Genomic DNA, 14,840 nt, shown 5'->3' on the forward strand with positions numbered 1-14,840 from the left:
TCCAGTCATTTACTAACCAAGAACTACATCATATTCTAGTTTCTCTGCATCCAACAGTTTAGTACTACATGGGAGCACTGGTTCAGTTATCTACATTACCAATCCATTAGAACAAGTCACAACACAAGTATTCACATAGACAAGTGTATTTTCCCTTATATCTACACTTCAATCAAAAAACTGGGCTTTTAGAAGCACTAAGTACCTATTAGTCTAAAAACCACAGTTGTCTCTTCTGTGAGCATTTACAGAAGTACAAATACAAAATAAAAACTGCAGAGAGGCAAGACAGTAATACATCCTAGCCTGTTCTATTACTTACACAGAGAAAAACCATGCAGCTCAAGTGAGCCAGTTACAGGACACAAGCAAAGGCTATGCCCTGAGCTCTGCTCTGTTCAGGGGGCAGAGAAGGTTGAAGTTAGAGGAGGCAATCAACAACCACCTGGAACTCATTAGCAGTTCACCCAGTGGGGCAGAGGCCAATTGGCCTGATTACTGACAGGCATGACAGATAGATTTAAGACCCTCAGACTTAACAGCAAGAAGTAAAAGACACTAGAGGTTGGAGGAGGATGGAAAGGGAGAGGTCAGCAGCTCCTTGTGTTGCAATGCTGCTCGTGGGGTTGGGAAGAATCCAACTGGCTGCAGCCAGAGCAAGCAAGAGTGCCTTCTCCCACTATAACCCTTCCTGTTTAGGGGAAATTAAATATTTTAATCACTGCTTGCATTATATGCTCAGTATTACATTCACTGTTAAAGGCTTTAGCTGTATTGTCTAGAGAATTAAAAAGCTCACAGATACAAAACCATGTATACACCCCCAAAGATCAAGATCTTCTACAAATAATCTACATAAAGCTCTGGGCTTACAGACAGGGAAGACAATACAGCAGAATAAACTGAACTATCAAGGTCAGCTGTTGGCAAGGTAGGGAGGGATTTTTTTTTTTTTAATTGTGGGTGACATCAACTCTGAATGTCATTTAAGACCAGTGCTCTTTTAAACTCCAGAAGTTGTAACTATTTTTCCATGTAAATCTTTTACTGTGGAAGCACACAAGAAGAGGCTTTCAGAGTATTTCACTTACAGCTACATATCCTAACCTGAAACATCATCTAATCTCTAGGAGTATAATAGGCAATTAGTTGTTAGGAGTATAAATGCTCTTTTTACAATGAGTCTTACAAGCTTAACAATATTTTATTTAAGCAGTCTTTAATAAAGTCAGGTCTTACAATGGCAGTGCTAGAGGGACTCAATTTCCATAAGAGTGTCTACCTTGTCATCCACTAGAACTTCATTTTAAACTGTACACAGTGCTGCATGCCACCACGTTTAAGAGAAGTATTTTTAGTTATCAGAACCACATTTTTTCAAGGTACACTGAAGTTTGTCATATCTAACAGCACATTTTGAGGACATAAGTATTCTTATGTTCTGTATTAAACTAGATCTAAGTACAATTTTTAAAAGAAAAATGAGAATACCCTATATATTTTAGGGCTATCGGTGCAACTGTTTTGTATTGATTCAGAAGACTCCCTGCGAAGTTCATTTAACCAGAATTTGTAACATAATTATACAACATTGCTCTAGATACTCAAGTATAATGAAAATGCCACGGCATTCCCATACTCATACAATACAGCAGGAGTTGCTTTCCAGTTTCAGTAGAAATTATCAGCATTAATATATAGAAACTAAGATCACAAATCTAATGATTAGAGATTTCATTTTCTAGCATTGATGACTGGAGTTATAGATTCAAGAGATGGGAAGAATGAGAAGAGACTTGAGTCTGCAAGCAGGAATAGTGACCTTACTTCCAGTGCCAGGATCTCCATTAGCATTAGACCCAGCCACCATACTGGCATGGAGTATTTTAACTGAATACTAGTACTGTGGTATAGGCTCACCTAATGAAACAAAACTGAAGCCTTAATTTCTCAGAGTCAACAAAAAGCTACAACTCACCCAAGAAACACCAAGAAAAAGAGACACTGACTAAAGAAGATGATTTTGGGAATTCAATGGGTAACAGTTCCTGACTGGAGCTCTTTGCAGGGCTCAATCTCACTGCCTCCCTTCTATATCTCAGCATTAAATGCCCTCTTGACCCCCTAAGGGCCGTACCTGCTCCCCATTAGCTTGCTGAACATCAGAAGGTTACCTGATTAGAATTAGAAGTTTATTCTCTCAGGTCTCTCCGCCATTAGCTTCCAAATCAGCCCCTTCAGCTTAAGGTAAGCTTAGTCCATTGCCCTTTGGATACCTTAAAATAAGGTAGGTAAGCTTAGATATATGTGTTCCTTACCATTCCAGCACTCCATTTTCAGAAAATATTGCACCTACTGTTAAGTTTCAGTGCCTCAGCCATCTAAGACTCAGTCAGAATAGGCTTACAGTAATCTGCAGTAAGAGAACAAAGTTAAAGGCACAAAAATGCCCTAAGATTGAGGGAAAAATTCCACCTTATTCTAAGAGAGGCAGAAACTACCCAAGATGCTGACATTTGATACATAATCCCTTCTACACTTAAGGCAAAAACTGAGCAAAACTCCTGTTTGGTACAGTTTCAGGAATCACGTAACAAAAACTTATGACTCCTCTTCTATACCAAGGATGACTAGCTAACATTTCAAAGCTACCTTATGAGATCAAGCAATCCCCATGTGGTCCCTCTGAAAGCTGCATGATTAGCAATGGCAGCCGAGGGGGAGGAGGCACTAAAATCTAGGCCAAGTCTAGCAAGATCCGTTGTTGCATCAGCAGCATCACAGAAATAAGGCCCTATTGATATGGCTCCTGTGTACCTTTGGTTCCATTTAGTACAATCAGGGTTCATAGCCATTACAAGATGGGTGCCCTGACCTGGCATACTTGTCTCTTCAATTTAAATTAAAAAAAGCTTTATTTTCCTGTTGCCAGATATCAAGATGCCACATGAACAGAAGATGCCAAAACTGTGTTGAAGTACAATACAAATAAAACTAAAGCACCTTAACACACTTCAGAGTCAGGCTGCTTCTTGGTTACAGCTTTTCAAAGATGAATCAGCAGAGTCGATAACAGAGCAAATATAGACCATTAATGCTTCTTGTACTGGTGTTTCAAATCCTATATTCAATGTGATAACAGAAAGAGTGTCTGATAAGTGCACCAGACAGTTCCAACATTGTTTTTCTGTATCATATTCTTCTAAAGAAGCTTAGTTGGGTCTATTTTTGGCTTCTATATGAAGAAGCAGCCTTAATTTTAAAAGCTGGACCTGACTGTGCTAGAAGGATTTCTGTACCAGAGAATCTGGCAAGAGTAGTTTGAAAGACACAATGCAAGTTTATCAACAGACAGTTTTTAGTTCTGTGCCTCCAAGATCAGTCTCATAACCTGGAAAAGAAAATTCCTCCCACAAAGTGGGTCAACTCATTGATTGTTAAACAAGAAGAGATGAGCAGAAGATCCTTAATATAAGTGCCATGGTTTTCTTCCAGTTTTTAAACTGCAGGACTACACCACTGGCTGGAAAATTGGCTGCAGGTCTACTCACAGGTGGGACTGAGAGGTCTATTGCTACAGCTGAACTGCAAATTATTTCCTGATGTAGTAGCAACTACATTGTTCCAAACAAACAGTCTAAGAAAGTATCTTAAGGAAAACTTGCTTCTTCAGGACAGCTTTCAGTGGTTTTAATTTTTGTCATAAAACTAGGTTAAAACTAGTCACTTGTAGTCATCCATTATCTGAATTTCTAGTGTTTGTGGATTTTTCAGTTGTCTTCAGTCAACTATTTTACCTGATTAAACCCCAAGAAGGAAGACCTTCCTTTGTGAGACAGGGAAAAGAACCAATCCCTGACACCCCCACCCCTCCAAGTAGATACAGCAATAATCAAGGCCATACCAATGAATTAAAACTTTTTTAAAGCCACATTTCTGTGAGTGGTATATCTTGCCAATAAGGTTCTATGTAATTCTGTCTGGCACTTTTTCTTCCCCATTGCCAAGGAGAGTTTGTTTTAATTCTCCTGAACTAATTCTGGAAAGAGCATTATCAGTTGTCAGGGATAAATCTAAGTCACTTGGAAGGCTACAAAAATAGAGTTATGTCTCATTATCAGGTACCTTCCAAAGTTAGGTCACCTCTTCATACTACCTGCTTCTGTGACTCTGACATAGTCACAGACAGAGGGCTATCCCAGCTTTATCTTGTCATCAGGATCAGGTCAGTGCAACAGTGCTCCCGCATAAAACTATGCAGAAGCAGGCAACCAGTAGTCAACTCTACTTCCTCTCCCACCAGGGCTGGGACTGTGCAGGTTGCAAACCAAGCTGCTTTTAGTCAGTATGTGTTCATGCTATCCAACTCTTTAAAACCAGGTCAGTGTATTGAATCAGCTTAGCACAGGCTCAACAAGCACCCAAGCAGCTATAAAGGCGAGGTAGGACCTCTTCAGCCGTTAAGTGATGAGCTATTTTACCATTTAGCTGTAGTGTGGTGCTTCATTTTCTCCAGAAAATGTCAGAAGCCCCTTCCCTCCCATTCCCTTAAGCAAAGGTCACCACCTTCACATCAGCATGCTGCAAGAGTCCTTCTGTCTGTTTAAGATTAAAAAGTCACCAGGACTCAAGCAGCTGGTAAGGAACCTCACTGCTGGCAAGTATCTTCCTCTACTATGCCATGAGAAAAGCATATAGTGCTCAGTTCAAGATTTGGCTCTTGAGAAGGAACTGGAAGGTCAATTAGGATTTACCCATCGCTGTAAAAAAACAACTGCAAGATATTCTTTGGGCCAGGGGTTAGCCAGAGTATAAGATACACTTTAACAGCGACACCTGGCAGAGCAAGAACCCAATTGCTGACTTTGAATAGTGTTCATCAACTAGTTGAGTTCTAACCTGAAGCTTTTTCTGTAGGCTTCCTAGCAAGACAGAGAAAGTCTCTGGGTAGAGCATCTTTCTTTATGTGGGGGAAAATAAAAGGTGACTGTTGCCAGGAGCAGTAATTGACAAGGTACAATATCACAACCAGAGTATTCACTCTCATGTTTGAGAACACACATTAGGAGAGGAAAGTTTTTTCCCTGTTTTAGGCAACAGCCATGTTTCCAATGAACTGAGAGTCAACTTAACGAGTATCATCTCAAGGTACCTGGTAGACAGTGTCATTTGAAGACAAGCTGCTCTTTCACATGAATCTGTTACAGCTTAACAATGTATTCATGCCCTAGAAAAAAGACTTAGCATCCACATGATGTGGAAAATAAGGTTGGTGACACATATGTCAGTGAGTCACAAATAATAGGGGAGGAGGTTTTATTTCAACTAGGGCAATCAGGAAGTGCTACCCACATGGAAGGGGGACTTCCTTGACTGAACAGCAACACCTTAATCGTCACAGAGACGGCTGCCTTCAGTGATGGCAAAAGTAAACACTCCCAAAAGGGGAGAACAGCACCTGAAGCAAAAACACTGTACAGGGTGTGCAGAGTGCTCCTGCCATCTCACTCTCCCAAGTCACATGCTGCAAAAGCAAATTCCTATACACATGCATCTGCTGTTTAGCATATTGCCCTGTACCACACAACATTACAGCAGTTTTTAAATAGTAAGCTTAAAAAAAGTGATTTATGCATTTGTTATTTCTGGGTTTAGTTCACATGTTCTTCTCTTTGGAAGATTAGAACTTCTTCTTCCCTTACTCAGATGTAGTTTTATGGCAAAAAAAAGATAAGTTAAAGACTGCCACAGTCCCACCTTCCCCACTACCAGCCACCTACCAACCCTTCTCTTTTTTGCACAGGTACTGCTCACAGCTCAGGGTGGCTGAACACCCAAGTAGCAGGTAGTTCCACTGCTAGAGAACAGCTGGGCTTCAGGGAAATTTTCAGATGGCTTCCTGAACCAGCATGAGTTAGGATATGGAGAAGAGAAAAAAGAAATCCTTATACATACACTGAACATAACTAGATTCCACAGCGGTTTTAAATTTAACTAAGTAATTGTTTACTATTATTAGCATATTGCAGAAAAGTTGATCAGAACAGTGAAGTGCCAAATTCTTCAGAAGATATCAATTTTTCTAATCTTAGGTTGTATGTATTCTTGCATTGCACCAGCAATCACATATTGACAAGTACATTCCCTAAATAGTTACAATAGATTGCCAGTGATTTTATAGTCAGGCAAAGGACTAAAGAAACACAGTTCTGTTGTATTGCATCCCCGCACTGAAGTTAGGCATGAATTGCAACAAGCACAGACCAGATGCTTGTCTAGCACAGACTAGAACTAGATGCTGTCCTATAGTCCAGCATCACAGAGAATGTTTTCCTTACTGCTTCAGTCACCTCTGCACAACTTACATTTACCTTTAGACCAAACTCTCACTGAGAGCAAGTCAGACTGAAGTATTCAGTAGTTCTTCCACTCTTTACAGGATATATTACCATGGGTTTCCCAATTTTGTTCTTTAATTATTGTTTACATGCCTTAATGAAGGAGCCTGATTGCAGTCAAACAACAGACCTGTAAAAGCAGCACAGAGTATTATGTACGGTACCTAATGAAGACATCAGTCACAAGGTAACTAATTAAGTTATTCTAATAAGCTGCTATTTTTTGCATGACAAATTGAAAGTATAATAAGAATCAAGTCTCAGTATCAGTGACAAACCGCTTTACTATTATCTAGAACTGTCATTCCATTTACATGTCTGTGCCATGCTATAAAAAAATGTCTCTCCCATCAGAAAAATAAGGAGGGAAAGTAACAAAAGTATGCAGGAGAAGAAAACCCTGCAGCCCAGGCTTTTCAGCTTTCCAGAGAAGTTGACCACTGTCCACTGGACCGCAAAGCATAAGGGAGTTGTTGCCTGCAGCACTGCAGAGCTGCATAGACATGCAGCACGCACACACCCAGCACTGCAGATCAGCACACACTCAGAATGCAGATATAGCCTCATCGCGCTATTTAAGGACACATACTGCAGAAATCTGCAGCTTGTGTTTTGGTGGGAGGTTTTTTTGTTTGTTTGCTTTTTGTGGGTTTTTTTTTAGATTACAGAATATATAAATAGATTAATTCTGAAACACTAGTATCAGTTCAGATGGAAAGAGTTATCACCCTGATAAGAAAGATTTTATTTATTTGCTCAGGGTACTGAAGACTGCTTTCCCTGAATTCTCTCTCCCTTATTGGACAGAAGGGTGGATAGGAGAGGGAGTTTCCTTAAAGATCAGTTAAAAGCAACCTTAGACTTCACTTTCAGGCAACCAAACTGATCTAATAGCTTAATGTCACATAAAGGGGGAGATATTGCTTCCTCCTGTGCTGCCTGCTCTGTCTCGTCTCTTACCCCTGCTCTATCCTGGGTACTTGTCAGACCTTTCAATAAACCTGTTTAAATCTCTAAATTCATAGAACTGTTCTGGTTAGAAAAGACCTTTAAGATCATCAAGTCCAACTGTTCACAGTAAAGCTCTTTGTCCCCTCCTTCCCTTTTGGAAAACTTGTGTTGGGAGAGTTGAACCTGCATAAAGAATGTTTTGACTAAACCAGGAGGGAATAAGTCATAGACATACACAGTCAGAGTCATCCACTTCCATAGCTGGGAGGTCATGTATAAGTCAAGTCACTGTAACCTGAAGTGATATCCTCAGGTTTTTTTTCTGTCCTGTCATTGCTGAGACAATGAAATTTATTTTTCTTCCCCATCGTCACTTACTATGGGGAAGGTGGGAGCGGGAGAAGGAAAAGAAAAAAGGCAAGCTCTGTATCCACTGACAGTAAGAGCTACCTTGGGGATGGATCATGAGTATGCTACTGGTAGCCCTTTTTGTGGTAGAATGGGCTACCACACCAAAACTGAGAGTTTAGTTCTCAACTGAAGCCAGTCTATATAGTTTAAAACTTTCAGTATGACACAGTTAAGGAAGTTTTCTCTTTGAAGCTTCATTGTCTCTTTAGTGGAGATACTAGGTATCAGGTTATCAATAAATATCTAGGTATCAGGTTATCAATACCTCCAAGTCACTTTATCTTGGCAGTTACCTCAGTCATTTGAGCAGATATCAAAGTGCACATGGGGGGAAGGGCAGGGGAAAAAGTAAGAGTTAGAATACAAGTCCACAATCAACAGGACACTATTCTTCTTTCAGTAGAAAAATTAAAACAGATTTCCCCTTTAGACACACAGGCTTAAGACCCATGTTCTTCTAAGGGCCTATCTCAGTCACATGGGAGCCATGGAGAAAAGGAAGAGAATCTGGTCCTATATCCAGTATCTTTCCCATTCCTACACTTACATATTTTTGTCTTGGCTAGAGTTTCCCTGAAACCTGTAACTCAATGTGTTTAAAGTTGCAGGTGTCACGAGACTTCATGTTATGCACTGCCTGCATTCCCCCCCCACTAGTAGGACGTAAAAAAGCCCAAGGGAAAATAAAAAGCCTGTCAACCCTCCAGCACACTGACTTATCAGATTAGGGCGTCTGTGATTCAAATGCTATATGGGGGCAGGGGGAGGTGTGTAAATTGATATTACACTGCAGGGCAACGTCAAGAACCTACCCTCCAAGCAGTAACCTGGGACAGAGGAAAACCCTCATTCTTTTAGCTGGATAACCCTCAAGTTATATGCCTCCTATAGTCGTAATTTTAATATATTCTGTTTTCCTTGATTACTCAGGATATGCATGTATGCTTCAAACAGACAAAAGTATATGCATAGTGCAAACTTTTGCCTGATTATAAAGATTTTGTAACGACAACTATCAGGACAGACAAAACTGCTTTACCATCCATAAAGACGGCAAGGCTTAAACTCCCATGCTACAGCATAGCTGATCTGAATAAAGATTGCTCCTACTGGACTACACGGATCTACTATCATTCTCCAAAAACTCTCTCTCGTACAACGTTTACTCAGAGCAAGGCATCATTCACCATAATTTTGTTCTTTAATGCTACTTCCTACAGGTACCCGTTGCTATCTGAAGCATCTAGCAAGATAAAATGTTGCTCATTGTGTTCGTACTGATGCTACAGACATCTTCAGCCAAGAAGGACCCATTTGACTGATGACCACCCACTGAACAGGACAAGAAAGTGCTTAGATTTATTACTGAAGTACCGCTCTTGTTTGATTAAGAAGCAAACATCAAAACCTAACACTTCCTAAGACTGACCAAAAAGTACATTTTCAGATACTGAAGATACTTTGCAGAATCTCAACACCCAGAGGTGTCACAGCTCTTTACAAAGCAGAACTTCCCCTTCACTGATCAGTAACTGACATCATTAGTCTTTATACTATGTCATTACAGAAAAGGAGAAAGCTGATGCAGATTGACAGGCCACGACGTAGTTTCAACAGAACGGGAGACTGAAACAGAAGAAGGAGACATCAGGAAGGTACTATGACCTGAGCTAGCCAAGAGCAGCATTTGCAGTGCTGTGGCAGTGTGCTGCGGCTGTTACTGTTTAACACACGGCCACCACTGCACCGAGGCATCGCTCCTGCCCCTACCCGCTGCACAGACAGGAGGACGCAAACACCGCGTTCTAATAAATACCCCGTTTCACCTTCAGCCTCAACTTAGAGCAGTAGTTCAGCTCCCGTGAGACTGCATACAACTCAAACCCTAAAGTGAATCTCTCCTCCACTGCACACCACCTACGTGCTACCTCTGCTGGACACTGGGATGAAGTTCGTTTCCCGTGATGCCGGCCCCTTTCCGGGCAGCTTTCCGACCCACCAAGGGTAACAAACACATCCCAGCACAGCCTTTTACCACAAACGGTTTACAGCCGACAGAAGAGGTTAGGGAAGAGTAAGGACACCAGAGAGAAGAGGGAGTTCCAAATGTCAGTGGATAAGCGGCAGCAGCTCCCTCCCACCAGGACTCCCCGGCGGGCGGGAGGGGGGGCGGCAGTGACCAGATTCCTCCGGGTGAGGGGCGGGGGAGCGCGGCGCCACCGTCTCCCCGGGACGACAGCGAAGGTCAGGGGAAGGCGAGAGGGAGGGAAGGACGGAGTGAAGGCACGGCAGGCAGCAGTGGAAGCGGCAGACAGGCACAGCGAAGGCGCAGGCTGAGGAAGACCCGCTCCGGGGTGGTGCCTGGCGCCGAGGGGGAGGAGGAGGCGAGCATGCGATTAGCCCGGTGCCGTGCGGAGAGGGAGCGGAGCGCAGCGCCCCTGGGACGGCTCCCCTCGCCCTCTCCGCGGCCCGCCGACCTACCCAGCACCACGCAGACCACATCCAGCGCCACGAAGGGCAGCCGCGTCCTGTCAAACATCCTGGCAGCGCCGGGCGCCCGGCGTCAGGCGCGGCGGCGGCGCCTCCTCGCGCGGCGGGGTGACAGCCTCGGCCCGGGGGCGGGAGCGAGGCGGAGGCGGCAGGGAGGGGCTAAGCCGCGGCGAGGCGCTGCGCTCCGAGCCAATGGCGCCCGCCCCTTCCCCGCGATCCCGGCGCTACCGCAGCCGCCGCCCGCACTGCGATACTGCCACCACTGCGGCGGCCACCGGGACTTTAAGGCAGGCGGGCGTGAAGAGCCGACCGCGGCAACTTCGCCCGCCCCGACCCGCCGCCTTGACGCCCCACCCGGTGGCCGCTCTTCAACGGCAGGCCGGGGCCGACGAATCGTGCCCCGCCCCCAGGGCGGCCCGCCTCCCGCCCCGCCCCCGCGGCACGAGTGCCCGCCGTGTCAGGGGACCCCCTGGCCTCAGAGGGCGCGCCCCGCCCTTCGCCCGCTCATCCCCGCCTGCCTGAGGAGACGGCGGCCCCGCAGCCCGGGTGCCCCTGGCCCCAGCCGAGGTGGGGCTGCCGCAGCCAGCGCCGCCTGAGGGGATGCTCGGCGGTCGCCCGTGCGCTGCCTTCACCTGCCAGCCCGCCCCTGTCCTGAGGCGATGCGGGCCGCGGCAGCGGAGCGTGACCTGCCCGGCCCCGCGACGGGCTGCCGGGGTGCTGCACACCCGAGAGGGGTGACACCCGACGCCGGGGGGACGCGGGGACTCCAGCCGCCGCAGCGCGACAGAGCTGGGGAGCGGTCCTCTGCTGCAAAGACGGGGGCTTGCTTTTTAATTTATTTTTTTTTTAACAAGGACAAAGCTGTTTCCACCTCTGGAAGACTGTTGGAAAATTGCAAAAGAGCTGAGAAGTTGAGTTTCAGCACAACCCAAAACAATCTTCTCCCCTGTTAAAAGCTTTTATTTGGAAAGAAAATAGTGACCAAGACGAAAAAAATGTTTTCTGTATAACCACATTTTTATTTTCACAGCATTTACCACAAAACAGACAACTTTATTCACCAGTGGCGTTAGTGCTCTTGGGCACAAAGTTATCACTCGGTCACTGAGCACATACCTTCTTTTGTTGTCGGTAATTGCAGGTGGGATGAGCGGCACTTCCCACACTCAAAGCATCAGGCGTAAACTTTTCTGCGATTTCTCGTGTATTCCACCCTCTAATTCTGTAAAAAGCTTCACGTTGTATTATATCCTAAAGGCTGAATAACAGGTTTGGCAGATCAACAAGGGAAACAAGTTCTTGAGGTGGAAATGCCTTGCTAAATGTGCTGTATCTTCAACCGTGCTGCCTAAAAAGGCATAAAGCAGTTCCATATACAATATATAAAGAAACCCCACATAGCAGCCTATACAGGAGTTCCCGATTTCACCTCAACACCTAAGAAGCATCCCAGCTACAAATCAAAATGGTCAGCTCTAGAGACTAAAACTACCCTTGATCTCTGTAAATGTAGTGTAATTTACAGAGTGCATTTTCCTGTACAAGTATTCTGGGATGGTCTCGTGGAGGTAGAAACTCCAGTGTTGCCTTAAAAAGCAGAAAGTAATGGAACAAATTGGAGCACAGCCTGGCAACGAGGAAAACAGGGCTTATCTTTGTGAGATCTGCTGCTGAAAGAAGAGTGTGCAATCTGCTCTGCTCCTCACAAAGCGTGGGATTGTTCACAAGGTCTTAAATCAGGAGTAGATAACATCCCCAAAACTGCAAGATGGTTAGAAAAACCAGAAGACAAGCAATGCAAACATTCCACGCACAATTGCTGTAATTGCTTTCTTCAACCCAAAAGCATCAGTTAATCTTGTTCTGGCTAAGCAGCGAACAGCTCTCTTGACCCACACCCCTATGCAGTAAATTAGAGACCAAAGAGATTGTGCTAATTTAAATGGATCTCTTCCCAGAAGAATGTAAGCAAGATAGCGCTTACACTTAAAAACACCTGGAAATTGGGCAGCAGCAGCGCACCGTTCACCAACAAGAGAAATTAATCATGCTTTATTGTCTTGCAGTTTCTACATCTCTGTTTCACCCTTGAGATGTCGCTTGCCTGAAGGAAGAGACATCTCTGCAATCTTCTGCCAGAATTCGGGAAAGAAAGCAGTCACCCGGTTCCTCTCCAAACTTTCCATTGCACAAGGGATATGAGCCTTGCTGTTGCAACCTTATTCCCACCACTACTAGGCTTGCTATGTCTTGGAAACCCCCAGCTAAGCACAGAACAGTTTGGGGGATTAGGTTAACACTGCACTGCTCTAGCCTCTCAGGCGGCTTTTCTGGGCTCTCATACGCAGATGAGTATTAACCATGGAAGCACAGCAACCCAAGCACTTTCAGCCTAATTACTACTCAGATTAGCAAAACCCCGCGTTACTCCAGGGCTGTGTTAGTACAAGTACTGCATCTTCAGATATGTTGTTATTTCACACAAAAAGGACGTTTTGGTGTAAAACTGAAGAGTAAAAAAAAAAACCCCAACCCTGAATGTTTAAGCACTTTTAACAAATAATACAGTATCTGTGGCAGCAACAATGCCCAGGGTAGCAGAAATAGCAACCTGATGGTGCTCGATCAGAGACATCTGGAGCAGTCCATTCCCGAGGGGATGGAGGAGGTTTATAAACACAAATATAAATCACGCTCAGCATCAGTTGGAGTTTTGTTATTTTTAAGAGTACAACACAAATATCAGAGCTCCTAAATTTCATTTTCTCCCCATACTGTGAGAGTTTTTTAGTATCTTCTGACTTTGTGGATTTTTCCTGTCTAGGCTTTGCTTGGTATCTGTCCCTCGCCGCAAGGCACTTTAGATGTCCACCATTCTTTACCACCATAGTGACCCAGTAATGTCAAGACAGATCCACTCATATGCTTAGCAGGGTCTACGCTAAAGAACATTTTTGAACTGGGACTCAAGTAAAATGAAGGAGGCAGACAAAGCTCCTAAGTTATATTTTATCCCTTCATTAAATTTACATTTTAAAATAGTCTAATAGTCTGTAATTTAGACTCTCCTAAATATCTTCCCCTGTCACCTATTTTTTTGTTTGTTATGGTTGTGGGTTGCAAAATTAAAAAGGAGCCAAAAGACACTGGGTAAATTCGTAGATAATAGGTCCATTGTTAAACACTGGATCCTGGTAGTTTAAGAAATATCAAACCTGCTGATTTCCCACATTTAGAAAGGTCTGCTGGGGAACAGTCATTCTGCAGGGGCTTTCTTAAACTCCCCCTGGACATCTGCTGCAGGTCACTGTTGCACGGTGTTGGGCTGGAGGGACTTGATCTGAATCGGGCCTTTGCATGTTCAAAACCAGTCAATGGCTATAGTCTTAACACTGCAAAATACATTAGAAATAGCAATGATGAAATAGTTAGGTTTGTTTGTAATGTTCTGTCAGATCCAGACTCTGCAATACTTCTGTGTGGTTACCTGGAATTTATCTGCCAAAACCCCTCTCATGCAGTAAGACCTACAGAAGAGGACAAGGAGGAAAGTCTACCAAGATGGCCCTCCTGAATCTCTCTAACATCATTTGTCCGGGATTTGCCCCTTACAAAATGACACATGCTCCTACCGGTAGTGTTGAGACCTGGACCTCCAAAGTCAGTTGACACCCCTCGCACAGAATGTTTATGGAAGCAGAATCTAGATTCCACCAAAATATCTTAGCCTCATATCTTGTCTTTTGTTTGGTCTGGCCATTTAGTTGTTTTCTTTCTTTTGCTCCTATGTTTCATGTTTGTTTGGTTTTAAATAAGGGAGCAGTGAGCAATAAAAACCATTTATATTTCTAATAAACAAGGCATGAGGAGTTTTCTGTCTTCTCTCCTTTAGTTCCTTTTCCTTTAAATACAATTGATACTTGTTTGGGTACTTCACCCCCACATCTATATTGAACTGTGTTGTCTATTCACCAGAAAGCTCCTGCTGTCAGGCTGACTTGAGATTGTCACCTGTGGCACTCCACTCCTTCACTCCTGGGCAAGTTCATATCTGTGAAGGGTTCTGTTCCCCCAGTTTTAGGTCAAGAGCATTTCTGCAAGAGCGATGAGACCTAAGATGAGCTCTAGCAGAAAAGACAGGTTATTTCTAAAGGTTAGCCACAGAAACAAAGAAACAAGCAGACATCCACAGACAGTATAATAACATAAATTTAATATTAATGTCCATGTAATTAATGAAAATGCATTAAAACACAAGTATATAGCTCTGTTTATATATATTTAATAGTATGTATCATACAGCCTCCAAAGATCATATAGTATATTCTAGAAAAAACACTCCAGGCTGTGTCTACACAAGTTAATTAAGTGGGGCCAGCACACACGAAACAGGTACTGGCACATGACTGTCCATACTATTTATTTGTTAGCTCACAAATGGCGGTGCTCAGCACTAACTGGCACAGGCCAGAGAGCATTCCCCATGGCAATTTTGCATGCAGCCATTCTGTTTTTGACAGGAAGTAAATGCAGCTGTGTGGGCATCAGCTATGCTCTACCAGTTGGCCTTAAGGCTAAGAAACTGTCCTT

General features: G+C 43.8%; 1 protein-coding gene across 2 annotated transcripts in view; it reads right to left on the minus strand.

Moving 5' to 3' along the window:
- Window positions 1–10,652, minus strand: part of PLPP1 (phospholipid phosphatase 1) — a 67,349-nt gene extending 56,697 nt beyond the window's left edge. For both annotated transcript variants that reach the window (XM_054808809.1, XM_054808808.1), the window contains exon 1: window positions 10,242–10,652. In XM_054808809.1, coding sequence (XP_054664784.1) covers window positions 10,242–10,299 — 58 coding nt within the window. In that variant the 5' untranslated portion in view covers window positions 10,300–10,652. The remainder of the gene's footprint in view (window positions 1–10,241) is intronic.
- Between the last annotated feature and the right edge of the window lie 4,188 nt (window positions 10,653–14,840).

This window comes from Grus americana, chromosome Z (genome assembly GCF_028858705.1).
Source record: "Grus americana isolate bGruAme1 chromosome Z, bGruAme1.mat, whole genome shotgun sequence".
Lineage (NCBI taxonomy): Eukaryota > Metazoa > Chordata > Aves > Gruiformes > Gruidae > Grus > Grus americana.